The following is a 13,974-nucleotide window of genomic DNA, read 5'->3' on the forward strand; positions in this document are numbered from 1 at the left end:
TCTTACACAGCACAGAGCCTCTGATGCTCCTGTGGATTGTGGGTTATTAGAATGATAAATGGAGATATATCTATTATAGTTACTAAGGTTGTAAATAAGGTTTTTCTCGGATGTGTCTGACTCTTTGCAACTCTATGGACTATAGCCTTCCAGGCTCCTTCTGTCCATGAAATTCTCCAGGCAAGAATGTTGGAGTGGGGTGCCATTCCTTTCTTCAGGGGATCTTCTTGACCCAGGGATCGAACCCGGGCGTCCCACGTTGCAGGTGGATTCTTTACCATCTGAGCCCCGATTAAGGTTTTCACCATGTTCCTTAAACTCCAGATGTGTCTCTGCCTAAAGGTTAGTAACTAAGCATAATGAATACTTCAGTGATCTTTCCATGAAGCTTCCTTGGTCTCTCATGGAATCTTTTCCTATCCTGACTTATACACGACCCACGTAGCACATCTTTGAAAGATTTCTCGCTGAGACAAACATGTGGCCGCTTTCAGAGGAGAGTGCAGTCACATTTGGCCCAATTTCTCCCTGACCTGGAACTCGAGCCCAAAATTGGGCACAGATGGGACTGTAGGTTAAAATACAAGATACCCAGTCAAAATCAACTTTCAGATCAACAATGAGAACTTTTTAGCATAAGTACACCCCCTACATTATTTGGGATATACTTATACTGAAAGGCTTTTGTTTTATCTGAAATTCATTTGCAGCTGAGCAGCACCCTTTTTATTTGCTAAATCCAGAAGCTCTCGAAAGGGTCCTGTCCACACGAAATATTCTTGCTGTACAGGATATTGAACTTTGTTTATTGAACTTTGCAGATACTGCCTTTTTTTTTTTTTAATAAATTGAAGGTTTGTGGCAACTCAATAAAAATGTTCACATTGCACCCAAATCTTGGAGAAGGAAATGGCAACCTACTCCAGTATTCTTGCCTGGAGAATCCCAGGGACGGAGGAGCCTGGTGGGCTGCCGTCTATGGGGCCGCGCAGTCAGACACGACTGAAGCGACTTAGCAGCAGCAGCACCCACAGCTGTGCTAGAACGTTGCTAGCGGCCTCTTTAAACTGTTTGTTGTTGAAGTATAGTTGATCTACAGTGTCGTGTTTAATTTCTGCTGAACAGGAAAGTGGTTCAGTTAAACATATATATGCATATGTAGGTATATATATGCGCATATATATATACATCCTCTTGCATATTTTCCTGTTTTATCACAGGTTACTGAATACAGTTCCTTGTGCTCTGCAGTAGGATTTTGTTGTTTGTCCATTCTCTGTATAATAGTCTCCACTTGCTAATCCCAAATCCCTAATACATCCGCCCCGCCGCACCACCACCCTGGCAACCACTAGTCTGCTCTCTCACGTCTGGGAGTCTGGTTCTGTTTCATAAGAACGTTCGTTTGTGTCCTGGTTGAGACCCCACACATTAGTGACATCATGTGCCATTTGTCTTTCTCTGTCTGACTTCACTCAGGATGATGATCTCTAGGTCTGTCTGTGTTGCTGCAAATGGCTTTATTTCGTTCTTTTTAACGACTGCGCAATATTCCATCGCATATATGCGCCACAGCCTCTGTACGCATCCCTCAGCTGATGGGCATTCCGGTGGTTTCCGTGTCCTGGCTGTTGCGGCTAGTGTCGCTATGAGCATAGAGGTGCCTGCATTTTGCTGGACTGTGGTTTTGTCCAGCAGTTTTTCTTAAGGGCACTTTTCTGTCCTGAGGAATGTCAAAAAGGAATTTAGTAAGTGGAGGCTGAAATTTCAGTGTGACCAACTGGATCCTTTTGTCTAATTTATAATCATACCCGCTGCTCCCAACTCCATCCCATTACTCACTGACACGCATAAGTGGATCACAGGAAAATTACTCATGTCTCTGAGGAATTGTCTAATCCTATTCACATTCCTTAAAGAGACCTCCTCTGAACAGAGGACCTTGTACAAAGGAGGAAAGTAATATGCGTGGAGCCATAAGAAATGTCCACTTTGATTTGCAGTCAGAGGGGAAATGTCATTTCCCCCATAAATGGATACATTTATTTTTAAATGAAAAATACTCAGGCTGACTGAAAAAAACGGCATGATGAAAACTTGCAGACCCTGCTCAGAGGACTATAAATGGAGTGGCCTTTCCGGAAATTAGTTAGACCAACCCGTCAAGGCCCTTGGATCAGCAGTTCAGCCTCTGGGAATTTGGTTCAGATTGCTGATTGTTTATATAGGTTAAAGGTTCTGCAGTGATATTTTTAGGGAAAAGAAAACTTTAGGGATAGCCTAAATGCCCAGTGGTTTGAGAAGGTGAACAGTAATTTGTACCGCTTGAAATACTTCTAAGGGTTTTTAATCATATGGGGGAAATGTTTGTGTTGTGTTCAGTGGGAATAAAAATAGTCTGCGGTTGTATAATGTGATCACCCCACTTACGTCAAACCACTTGAAAAAGTGTGGAAGGAAATACAGCGAACTCAAAAAAACTTTTTTCAGTTAATGTGATTTCACTTTTCTTCTGTATTCTTGTAGGTTTTCCAAGGTTGCTTAAGACTACATCTGTATCTTTAGAAATGAGGTTATTGGGAGGAGAGTTTGTACTGGGGGGTCCTTGCCCAATGGCAGGATGGATTGAATGGCTAACCAGCCCTGCCTTGACCAGTTAAAACCATTAAACGTATTAAATTGATGACATCCTGGTTTAACGCTGGGATATTTGCAGCCGATGTGACGCTATTTCCGTGGGGTTCTGGGCGATCTAAAGACAGTCCTGGGTGAGTGAGCGTGTAAGGAATTTCTTCCAGGAAAGGCATGAGCATCTTTTTCCCTTCCGTTTCCTCTTGTCTCTTGATCAGCGATAGACTGCATTCTGTCACCCATCTGCAGCACACCGACCTTCCCCGTTCCTCACAGCTGAGTCACCTTTCAGGTGCCCGACAGGCTCCAAAGACGGCACTGAAGGCGAAATGTTGAAGGGTCAAAATCTTCCTCTGCATTTGAAAATCCTTTTTTTCTCCCTGAAACCACCAGGACTTTCTTCCTCCCCGCCACAATCAAAAGCCAGGAATGAGTCTGTCTGGTTTATTGCTCCATCTCCAAGGCTGTCTCTCCTTTCTTTGGAAATGGAAGCAGAAGTTAGCCTGAAGAGGTGGTACTTACGGAAAGATGGAGAGGGAGCCCTGGGTCAGTGAAAGGAATCTTCTCTGGTTTATTTTCAAATGCGTCTCTCTTGCATTTGCATTTGTGGAAGGCATGTGCACACCGCATCTCTGTTGCAGTTCAATTTCAGGAAACCAGTTGTTGGCCAGGAGTAATTTATGAGCAAGCGAGTAAGCACCGGGATGTTTAAGGATCTTCTGCACGGAGATTCCCCACCTCCCACCGTTTGCAGTAGGAGTTGTTGTTGTTGTTTTTAAATATTATTTATTTATTTATTTATTTGGCTGAACCAGGTCTTAGTTGCAGCGTGTGGGATCCAGTTCCCTGACCAGGGATTGAACCCTGGGCCCCTTGCATTGGAAGCCGGGGTGTTAACCACTGGACCGCCAGGGAAGTCCCAGCAGTAGGAGCTATTCCTCACTTGCTCTGCCTCCTGGGGTAGGCCAGCCCTTTAACGTGATCCAGGGGTATGTATGAACCGTGAAGCTGGAAAAGAGAGTTAGTGCCTGCAGTGAAGGAGGAACTTTCCTGGGGTGGATGGAAGGGAGCTGGAGGAGTACGCCCCCATGTGGCGAGGGGGAAGCACTGCGCCTTTTAACATCCGGGGAACAAAGAGCAATGACTCAAACTTAAATAAAAAAGGAAAAGGATAGACTTGGGACTAAACAAAAATGCCCTGCAGCCATTAAAAACTAGAGTCCCAGAGGCTACGGCATTTAGGAAATATTTCTGAGGTTTTAAATGAAACAGGTGGAATATGAAACTGTTTACTATGATGTGTAAGCCACGTACACACTGCTGTATTTAAAATGGATAACCCAAGAGGGCTTCTCCGGTGGCTCAGCGGTAAAGAATCCACCTGCCAATGCAGGAGACGCGGTTCAGTCCCTGGGTGGGGAAGATCCTCTGGAGGAGGAAATGGCAGAGCACTCCAGTGTTATTGCCTGGAAAACCCCGTGCACAGCGGAGCCTGGCTGGCTACAGGCCACAGTGTTGCTGAGTCGGACATGACTGAACACAGGCATAGCACAGCAAGGATTTAGGGAGAAGGAGTTTCTTCCAGGGACCTGAAGCTTTCTGTGTTTAGCGGATGAGAATTTGCCTACTTGTGCTAATTCAACCAGATCATCTCCAGTAATATCTTAGGGACATTCCTAAAGCTCTTGTGGCTGTTGATCTATTAATTAGTGTTCCTTTTATTCTCTGGTGGCCGAACGTCCATCTCTGGGCCTATTATTGATGGATTTGGTCGGTTACATCATCACAGAGGCGGCAAACATCCTGTCCCTGCTGAGTCTGGGCCCATGGGGGACGAAATGAAGGTTACCGTGGCATTTATCTAGCAAGATGAAATCTGTCTGAGGGCCTTGAATCCGTAAGGACTCATTGTTCCAAAATCATCCTTGTATTTTTTTTTTTTTTTAACTGGAAAGGCGATAGGAAGTCCCACCTTAGTTTCTAAAGCATCGGTGGTGGAAAGTGATTCAGAGCCTGTGATCTGAGGACATCAGGCCCTTTCACGGGGGAGGAGGTCACACCCCGAGGGGAGGGGGCTTATCTCCTCTCCCCGCAACTTCCCCAGCTTGTGCCCACCAGACCCAGCTCTGTTTTTTTGCTGTACAGTACGGTGTGTTGGTCCAAGCATCACGTCCCTTGTTTGGGGGAGAAGAAAGCAGGGGACAAAGTGTGTGTAATAAAGTCACCTCGTGATTCAGCTGGAAAAGGAGCCTTGGTCTGGTCTGTCTGTTCCCTGTGGTCCTCATTCCCACATTTAGCAATGGGGTGCCTCCCCCGGAAGGATGAAGAGCGGGGAGGCAGGCTGAGCCCCGGCTTTGGGCGGGCCCCTTCTCAGTGTGGATGCGTAGATGCTTGAGTTTAAATTTTTAAAACAATGGGTTTTGATGATGGGCAACTTTGAAGCCTTTCCACCTTCCTTAAAGGATTGTAACCCAGTGTCCCTGGCTTGGTGTTAATAAATATATCCTACCGACAGCGGCTTTATACTTAAAACAGTAGATCTAACGGGTTAACAAATAGTGTCTTCACGGTTTCGGGTTTGTTGACCAGCGGGAGTGATTATAGAAAAGGGGTTTCCACGGAGCCTTTTCTGCCGCTGATGATGCAGGCTCACTGGGTCTCTTTGAACTTAAGTGTCTTGGATTTCAAGTTCCTAAATGTCACTGCGGTGACTGGCTTTGCTATGCTTTGGGGCTTCCCTGGTGCCTCAGATGGTAAAGAATCTGCCTGCAATGCCAGAGACCCAGGTTCGATCCCTGGGTCGGGAAGATCCCCTGAAGAAGGGAATGGCAACCCACTCCAGTATTCTTGGCTGGAGAATCCCAGGGACAGAGGAGCCTGGGGGCGGGCTGCGGTCCATGGGGTCGCAAAGAGTCGGACATGACTGAGCGACTAACACACACTCTTGCGAGCAAAGGGGTAGGTCACCACGCCACCCCCGGCTCCCAGTCAACCGCAGGGCCCTGGTTAAGAGGTGGCTTCTGGAGGCAAAGGACCCAGCTCGACTCCTGCACCCAAGATGGACTCGGGACTCGGAATTCAGGACTGTGACTTGGAACCAGGTGCTCTACCTCTCCGTTCTTTAAGTTCCTCGTTTGTTGAAGGGGATCGTCTCTACCTCATGGGGCTTTTGGAAGGAAGGAGGATTTGTTGAGACTAAGTGTTTAGTATTACCCACCATGTCACTGGTGAGGTTTTTCATTCCTAAACCCGACATTGGCTGTTTCTTCCGCAAAACGTCCTTCCCCTTTGCCGAATCCTCCTTGAAAAGTGCCCAGACCTCTCCTCTCCCAGGAAATCTCACGGGTCGACCCCTAATCCCACGCTGGGCTCAGCTGTTGCCTCTGTTAAGGGGTCACCCTTCATCCGCGGTGCTGGCATCTTACTAGACAGAGTGTGAAGATTTAACCAGCCTTCCCAGGAGAGGCGAGAACATTCACAGCTGGGGACGCACCCCTCCTCTCGGCGATGATTTATCTGGACTAATGTTCCTCGTTGCAGGCTCATTAGTGGCTGTTATCAAATGCTGGCTTATTTACCTTTCCCAGCACATCAGGCGCTTGCACCCTGCCGTTTCCCACCAGCGAGAGGCAGCCACAGCCGCGCTCACACTTCGGCGAGGACCCCGAGGCGAGGCGCGCATCCTCGTCTCGGTGCATCCTCGTCTCGGTTCATCAGACTTTACACCTCTCAACGTTCCTGTCACACACGTGTTTGGTGCTGGAATTTGCTCACGAGGCCCCCGGCTCCACTGCTGTCTGTGCGTCCCTTGCAGGAGACCCAGAGTCGGATCCTTCTGTGACGGGGACAGGAATGAGCGTGGGCCCCCCGTGCTTGTTTGGGACAGTGCACTTCTGTCCCTTTGATTCGAGGGCGTGGTCTGTGTCCAACCATCTGTCCTTCCTGAAGTTATGAAAATCCAAAAGGGAAGAGTTATTTGTTTTATTTTGTCTCTATCAACTCCCACCAGAGAGCATCCCTGTTGGGGCTGTGTGTTCAGAGGGGAGTCTGGGCGTCCGGGGTGTCCACTGACCGGCCCCAGAGACAGCTGAGTGCCCCCCATCACTGCATAGCTTCCTCTTTGCCCTGCACTCAGGTCTGGTTGCTTGTGTCTTTGGTGTTTATGGACTTAAAAGCCCACGTGTTTTGTTCAGTTCCAGGACAAGTCTCTGTAGCCTGAGTTATCAGGTATTGTCAACAATTAAAAAAAAAAAACAAAAACGAGGTGTGCTGAGAAGCACACACCTGTGCATACGCACACAAAGACGATCTAATATCGGAGGCAAGAAAGATGGTCCTAGCCTCCCCCGGTGGAGCAGTGGGTAAGAATCCGCCTGCCAGTGCAGGGGACTCGGGTTCGATTAAAACTGGGCTGTTGGGCCTTCCTGCTCACGGTGGACGTCCCAACGACGGGACCTGATGGCCTGTCTGCGTCATCCGTGTCAGGGTCTGCAGGCTCAGATGATGGAGAGACTCTCCTTTCCATTTGTGCCACTGCGGGTTTAAGATTTGATCAAGACCCTCCTCCCCAGGAAGCCTCCCTGATAGGTAAGGGGCTGCGAACCGCAGCCTGTATTCTCTGTCTCCGTCTTGCTCTCCCGTATTTCAGAGCCGGGCAGTTTGCCTCCATTAGGAATCAGATAAATCACCCATGGATATTTGGGATAATCTGGGCATTTGGGAAACCATGAGTATTTGGGATAATCTGACCCTAAGAACAGAGTAATGAATGAAGGCGTGGAGGACCAGATGGCTGCATTAGGAAGTTAGGAAATAGACCTCGTCCGGTAGCGCAAGCTCCCCCTCGCCGCTGCTTGTCCGAATCCTGACGTGCCTTCTTTCTAACGGCTCTCTCTTTATGTCCCTCTCTTTCTGCTCAGACAAGAGTGAGAACGGCGAGGCGTATCAGAGGAAGAGGGCCGTGGCCGCCGACCTCGCGGAGGGCCCCGCCGCCCCCGGGCCGCCTCGGGGCAGTGCGGCGCAGCCCGGCGGCAGCAGCTGGAGGCGGATCGCGCTGCTCATCCTGGCCATCACCATCCACAACATCCCAGGTGAGAGCCCGCGCGAGCGTCCGCAGGGGGCGCATCTCTGTCGGCTCGGCGACTTGAAGAGGGGCTTGGGCAGCCGTGGTGCGGGTCCTTTCTCCAGTGGTCCCCAGCCTTCTCGGCACCTGGGACCGGTTTAGCGGAAGACCGTTCTTCCGTGGACCGGCGCTGTGGGGATGGTCTGCGGATGATTCCAGTGCGCCGCGTTCCTGGTGCACTTCATGTCTAATCTAGGGCTGCGCTGATCTGACGGCAGGTGCCCGTCTCTGGCCGGAGGCTGGGGACCCCTGCTCCAGGGGGCTGTCGGGGAGGGAGCGCCAATCTTTCCTGAGTTTCTCTTTCGGGTTGCTGGCTCCGGATTGGCCATCGTATGTTCCAACTTCCTGTTCCAGTTACTGCAGACAATTTCACTCTAGCGTCCACCTCTGAGTTCCTTTCTTCGCATATTTGATACCAAGTTATTTGGGCACAGATTCATTAGCTGTTGCTTCTCTTAAACATGGAATATCTCTGGCTTTTCTTAAAGCTTTAAATTTTTAAAAAATGTTTGTTTATTTCTGGCTGCACTGGGTCTTAGTTGTGGCACGCGGGCTAAGGGATGAAACCCATATCGTCTGCACTGAAGGGCAAGTTCTTAACCACCGGACTACCAGGCAGGTCCCCCTGATGCTCTGTTAAAGTATTGAATTCAGTCCAGGTTCACTGTACGGCAGGTCAATAAATCAAGAGGTGAGCTGTTGGGACAAGGAATAGCAACTTTATTCGGGAAGCCAGCAAACCAGGAGGATGGTGGACTCATGTCCCAAAGAACCATCTTGCCTGAGTTAGAATTCAGGCTTCTTTTATACTGAAAGGGGAGAGAGTAAGGGAGAGCATTTGTTTCCTGGTTCTGGTCAGCCTCCGGGGGGATGTGTCCCTTCCTCCTCCTTGCAGTCATTCACAGGTGAGCCTGGTCAGGATGCTCATCACCTGAGACGCAGGGTTCCCAAAGATGGGCCAGGCAGATTAATAACCTGTACTCCCTGCAGAGGAAGCTGCAGAGGGCCATCAGAAAAGTCCTGTGTTATGTATGATTTAAGCTTACAGGCACATCCCTTTAGTGACTGACTTAGAATACAGAGGTTCCTCCCGATTGCATTGCGATCTTTCCTTTTTAGCATTTTGAACTAATTTGTTTCATGTCTTTGGATTTATTTTCATTGGGAAAAAAAAAACTTGTTGGTGTTCTATTTTAAAAATAATGTGTTTTATATAGAATAACTAGAAAAGACAGATAAACATACAGAAGATATTAAAAGCCAAATTGAGGGATGCTGGGGAATCCCTTGTGTTACATTTTAGAATTCCATCTCTGAAGTGAAGTGAAGTGAAGTCGCTCAGTCGTGTCCGACTCTTTGCCACCCCATGGACTGTAGCCTACCAGGCTCCTCAGTCCATGGGATTTTCCAGGCAAGAGTACTGGAGTGGGGTGCCATTTCCTTCTCCAGGGGATCTTCCTGACCCAGGGATCGAACCCGGGTCTCCCCACATTGTAGACAGATGCTTTACCATCTGAGCCACCAGGGATAGTTTATCTTGACAAATGGCTTGAGCTCTCTGAATCTCAGTGTTCTCGTCTATAAAGTGGAGATAATGCTATGACTGAGATGACTGGGCTATTCTTTACAAAGTGAACTACACTAATTTTGATAAATAAATAAGATTATATGTGTATATACACAGTATATACAGTATTTGAGCCGTCTGAGCATGTGAAAGTGGAAGCTGTTATTAGCATTAATAATGCTCCTGATTCCTTCAATCTTTTTTTGAAAGTATTTATTTAACTTCGTTTCTGGTTGTGCTGGGTCTGGGTTGCAGTAGTTTCTGGCACACAGGCTTAGTTGCCCCGAGGCGTGTGGGATCTTCGTACCCTGACCGGGATGAACACCCCCACCTGCACCGGCAGGTGGATTCTAAACCACTGGGCCTCCAGAGAAGTCCCCTCGCTCCTTCAGTCTTGGATTCTGAAATGTTCTGATTCATCTTTTGTAGTTTTGAAGCTCAAGTTTGAGTGATAACCTTGTTCAGGGATCAGCCCCGGGTGATATATTACGTGAGTCCTTGCAGAGTTCATAATGTCACCCTGTTACCCCAACACAGGAGGGAAGGCTGCTCTGGGCAGAGCTTGCCAGGGGCACATATTTCTCCTTGAAGCCCTTGTGAATACCGTTATCTTCTGGCTTCAGTCTGTGGGAGAAAAGGCCACAGCCAAACCGAGTTTATCCCTCGGTGGGTAACTTGAAATTCTTTTGCTTGTGCAATGAAGATTTTTGGGGGTCATTTTTAAAGAAGGGAAATTTCAATACATTATGTATTCCAGTATACGCACACACTCACGCACACACACATGTATGTATATGTGTATGTGTGTGCTCAGGCACTCAGTGGTGTCCGACTCTTTGTGGCCCCATGGACTGTAGCCCCCCAGGCTCCTCTGCCCATGGGATTTCCCAAGCAAGATCACTGGAGTGCGTTGCCATGCCTTCCAGGGGATCTTCCCAACCGAGGATCAAACGTGTGTCTCCCGCATTGGCAGGTGGGTTTTTTACCACTGCACCACTTGGGAAAACCTTATATGTGTGTGGGTTTGTCTGTTTATATACATATATCTGTGTGTGTATAGACATGAAGTGTGTTGAAAGACCAAGTGTCTAATTACTTTTTAGGCTCAGCCTTTCCTCTAGACGAGAAGTATTTTCCTCAAGTATTTCTATCCTGATCTTAGGAATGTCTATCCTATGATCATATAGGCTGATTGGCCTCCTTTTATTTTCAGCCTCTGTTTCCCTCTCATTTCCCTCTTGGCTTTTTCCCTTTGGGTAGAAGTCAAGATTTTGCCCCAAAACAGTCAGCTATTTTGATTGTTTTCCTGGTGCTTGCTATTCAGTATGGATTGAGATGATATCTTACGTGGGACCCCCAGGCACAAACCGGACCAAAGTGGGTTTGCCCCCGTGGAAAGATCTGGTCACACTCACCCCTAGTATTTTTCTTAAATTAATTAATTTTAAAATTAATTCATTTATTTGGCTGTGCCAGGTCCTAATTTCAGCATGCAGGATCCTTAGCTACAGCATGTAGAATCTAGTTCCCTGACCACGGACCAAACCTGGCTCTCCTGCTTCAGGCATGCACTATCGTAGCCACTGGACCTCTGAGGAAGTCCCACACCCCCAGTATCTTGACGAGCCCACTGGGAGACTAAGGGCTCTGCAGAGGGCAGTGCCCAAACCTCCACAGACATGTTCAACCTGTTAACTGCAGGTTGGAGTTAGCAGGTTGAACACGTTATTGGGGAAGAGCATTCTGGGTTCACTTCTCAATCCTTGGAGAAGAGAATTATGCTTATGCTGTATTTGCAGTCACAGTAGTTAGTGGCTTTCACGTAAGATTCCTTGCTTAACCAGCTGAAAAAGAATAAAGATCTAAATATAAATAGATGTGCTTCCCAAGACTCCAGTGGGGCCCAATCCCAGAGTCTCAAGCTCCTGACTTCAGTCCAAAGGAAAATTCACACACCCACCAGCACCTTCTGGCAGCTTCATCCCCTTTGATGAGCACCGTCTCAAGAGCTTCTCTGTCACCAACCTACCTTTGAAAAGGTCCCTTCTCTAACACTTGCCTTCATGGTTTATTAAAAATTTAACTAGAGCTTTGATGTTCCCGGAGACTCTGGGTTTTAAGATAGATTTTCACAGTGACTAAATGGATAATTGATTTTTTTGAAGTTTTTTTGTCTTGGCTGATTCAGTTTTACGTGTCCTGGGGATGACATTTTGTTTTAAAAAATTATTTTTTTAAATGTGGGCGTCGAAAGCTTGTTAGCATGTGTGCTGTCTCCCAGAGGTTCCTGGAGCTTGAGAATGCACACAGGTTCGTGAGCACACACCCAGGGCACTTGGGTTCATATTTAAGACAAAAGTGCAAGGATAAAAGCATCCTTAAACATCTGTGGCTCACAGTCCCGCGGAGACTCTGCTGAGAGCTGTGGACCCTCTTGGAAGAGACGGTTGCATGCAAACCCGTTTGCAGGCAGTTTGGGGTGTTCACAGGCTTCCCTGGTGGCTCAAACAGTAAAGAATCCGCCTGCAGTGCAGGAGACCCGGGTTCGATCCCTGAGTTTGGAAGATTCCCTGGAGAAAAGAGTGGCTACCCACTCCAGTATTCTTGCCTGGAGAATCCCACGGACAGGGGAGCCTGGCGGGCTACCGTCCCTAAGGTCACAGAGAGTCAGACACGACTGAGGGACTAACACTTCCAGTTCCTTTGGGTGTTTACGGACCTCACGAAGGCCACCCACAACTCCAGAGTAGGAAGGACCCCCTGCTTTAGAGAAACAAACTGTCCAGCTGGGCAGGCGCTTGAAATGTTTCCGGAGTAAAGGGTGATGACTGATGGAGGCCAGTAGACCTGAGCCCTGCCGGCCCAAAGCGGGGATGCAGAGACCCCCGAGGGGAGGGGCGTCTCCGCACTTCACAGTCCGTCTCTGGCTCAGCCTGGGGAGCTGAGTCTTTTGGAAAATGATCTCCCAAGGAAACCGGCACGTTTTCTGTGAATGCGACCCCACTCTGTAGCCTCAGGAGCCTCCTGTGTCTTAACGGGCTTCTCCTGCAGTGCTGGATACACTCCAGGGCTCAGAGCCTTCCAGAGATTTCCAGGCCTTCGGAAAACAGGCTGCCGTTCTGTGTCAGAGTGGAATTAAAAATCAGCCAGCCATTGAGTTTCTATTAATCTCTTTTCATGAGTAGCTTATGGTCTTTGTACTGAGAAAGTTAAATTTAGAGCTTAAAGGGATTCTAGAAGTTATCTCATTCAAGCACTGCTCCATTTGAAAATTTGGTGGTTGGTGGAGGGAGGGGGTACTAAGTGATCACTGTGGTTCCTTCCAGCACTGGCCTTGAACGAGTCAGTGAAAAATAAGTAGCATTAATACTTGATTATTTTTGGTTAGTCGCTCAGTCATCTGTGACTTTGCAACCCCATGGGCTGTGGCCCACCAGGCCTCTCTGTTCATGGGACTTCCCGGCAAGAATACTAGAGTGGGCTGCCACTTCCTTCTCCAGGGATCTTCCTGACCCAGGGGTCGAACGTGCATCTCCTGGATTGGCAGGCGGGTTCTTTTCCTCGGAGCTACCAGGGAAGCCCAGCCCATTATTAGTCCCGTTTATTTCACAGCGTTCACCGCTCCTTTCTGGGTGACGCCCCTCCCTCCCACATCCTGCATCTGCTCCTGTCTTGACGGTTATTGCTCTCGATGGCAGTTATTTATATGTATTTATTTCCCCCTCGTAAATGGAGCTTCTTAAAAGAAGGCCTGTATCGTCTTCTCTTTTCTTCAGAAGCAAAGGAAAATATTATTACTTTTTTGAGGGGTAGATGATTAACAATGTTGTGATCGTCTCAGGTGAACAGTGAAGGGACTCAGCTATACACATGTTTCCATTCGCCCCCAAACTCCCCTCCCATCCAGGCTGCCATGTAACCCTGAGCAGAGTCCCATGTGCTGTACAACAGGACCTCGTTGGTTATCCACTTAAAATAGCTCCTAACTGTCCTTCCCCTGGTCCTTCCCCCCTCTCTCAGCAACCATAAGTCTGTGAGTGCTTCTATTTTGTAAATAAGTCCATCTCCTTTTCGGAGCCGTATTGAATACAGTTCGTGCTGAAGTGCATTGTTCATTCCGGCTCTGGGGTTGGCTGGCGCCTTCGGGGACCTGCCCTCCTTCCCCGCAGGGGACCCGGGTGTCCCAGCTTCCTGTCCACCTCGGCCACCAGGTGGGCTGAGGGATGAATTTACCCTCTGTGCGTCTCCAGGATACACTGGACTCGCCTTGCTGTCTGGCCTGACCTGGAAAGGTCCTTGGAAGAAGCGGCTGGGTGAGTCACTTGCTTTATGCAGTTTCTGCGCATCAGAGCCGAGAGTCGAGGCTGCTTGCTGGCTGTTACCGTGACACCCACAGAGCCGGAGATCACGCTCCGTGTCTCTAGAACAGCACGACCGTTGCTTTGAATTATGTGACTCTTCTCCATTCACGGCTCCTAACAGACCCCATTTCATAGCTTTAAACCAGATGCTCGGCATTTTCATCAGAAGTGATTTTGTTTCAGGGAACAAACCCGCACAGACCTATTCCTGCGTATGGTAGCACTGGTTGGTTATCTTGGGATCATGGAGTTAGCGGATTACCGCTGATCATTTGTTTTCTTCACGTTTTTGT

At 48.4% G+C, this 13,974-nt stretch overlaps 1 protein-coding gene across 3 annotated transcripts in view; it reads left to right on the forward strand.

The window, feature by feature from the left end:
- SLC39A11 (solute carrier family 39 member 11) overlaps window positions 1-13,974 on the forward strand; it is a 370,219-nt gene that overhangs the window by 259,523 nt on the left and 96,722 nt on the right. For all 3 annotated transcript variants that reach the window (XM_042256462.2, XM_027974012.2, XM_027974013.2), the window contains exon 6: window positions 7,551-7,721. In XM_042256462.2, the coding sequence (XP_042112396.1) occupies window positions 7,551-7,721 (171 nt within the window). The remainder of the gene's footprint in view (window positions 1-7,550; window positions 7,722-13,974) is intronic.

The sequence above is a fragment of the Ovis aries genome, chromosome 11, assembly GCF_016772045.2.
Source record: "Ovis aries strain OAR_USU_Benz2616 breed Rambouillet chromosome 11, ARS-UI_Ramb_v3.0, whole genome shotgun sequence".
Taxonomy (NCBI): Eukaryota; Metazoa; Chordata; class Mammalia; order Artiodactyla; family Bovidae; genus Ovis; species Ovis aries.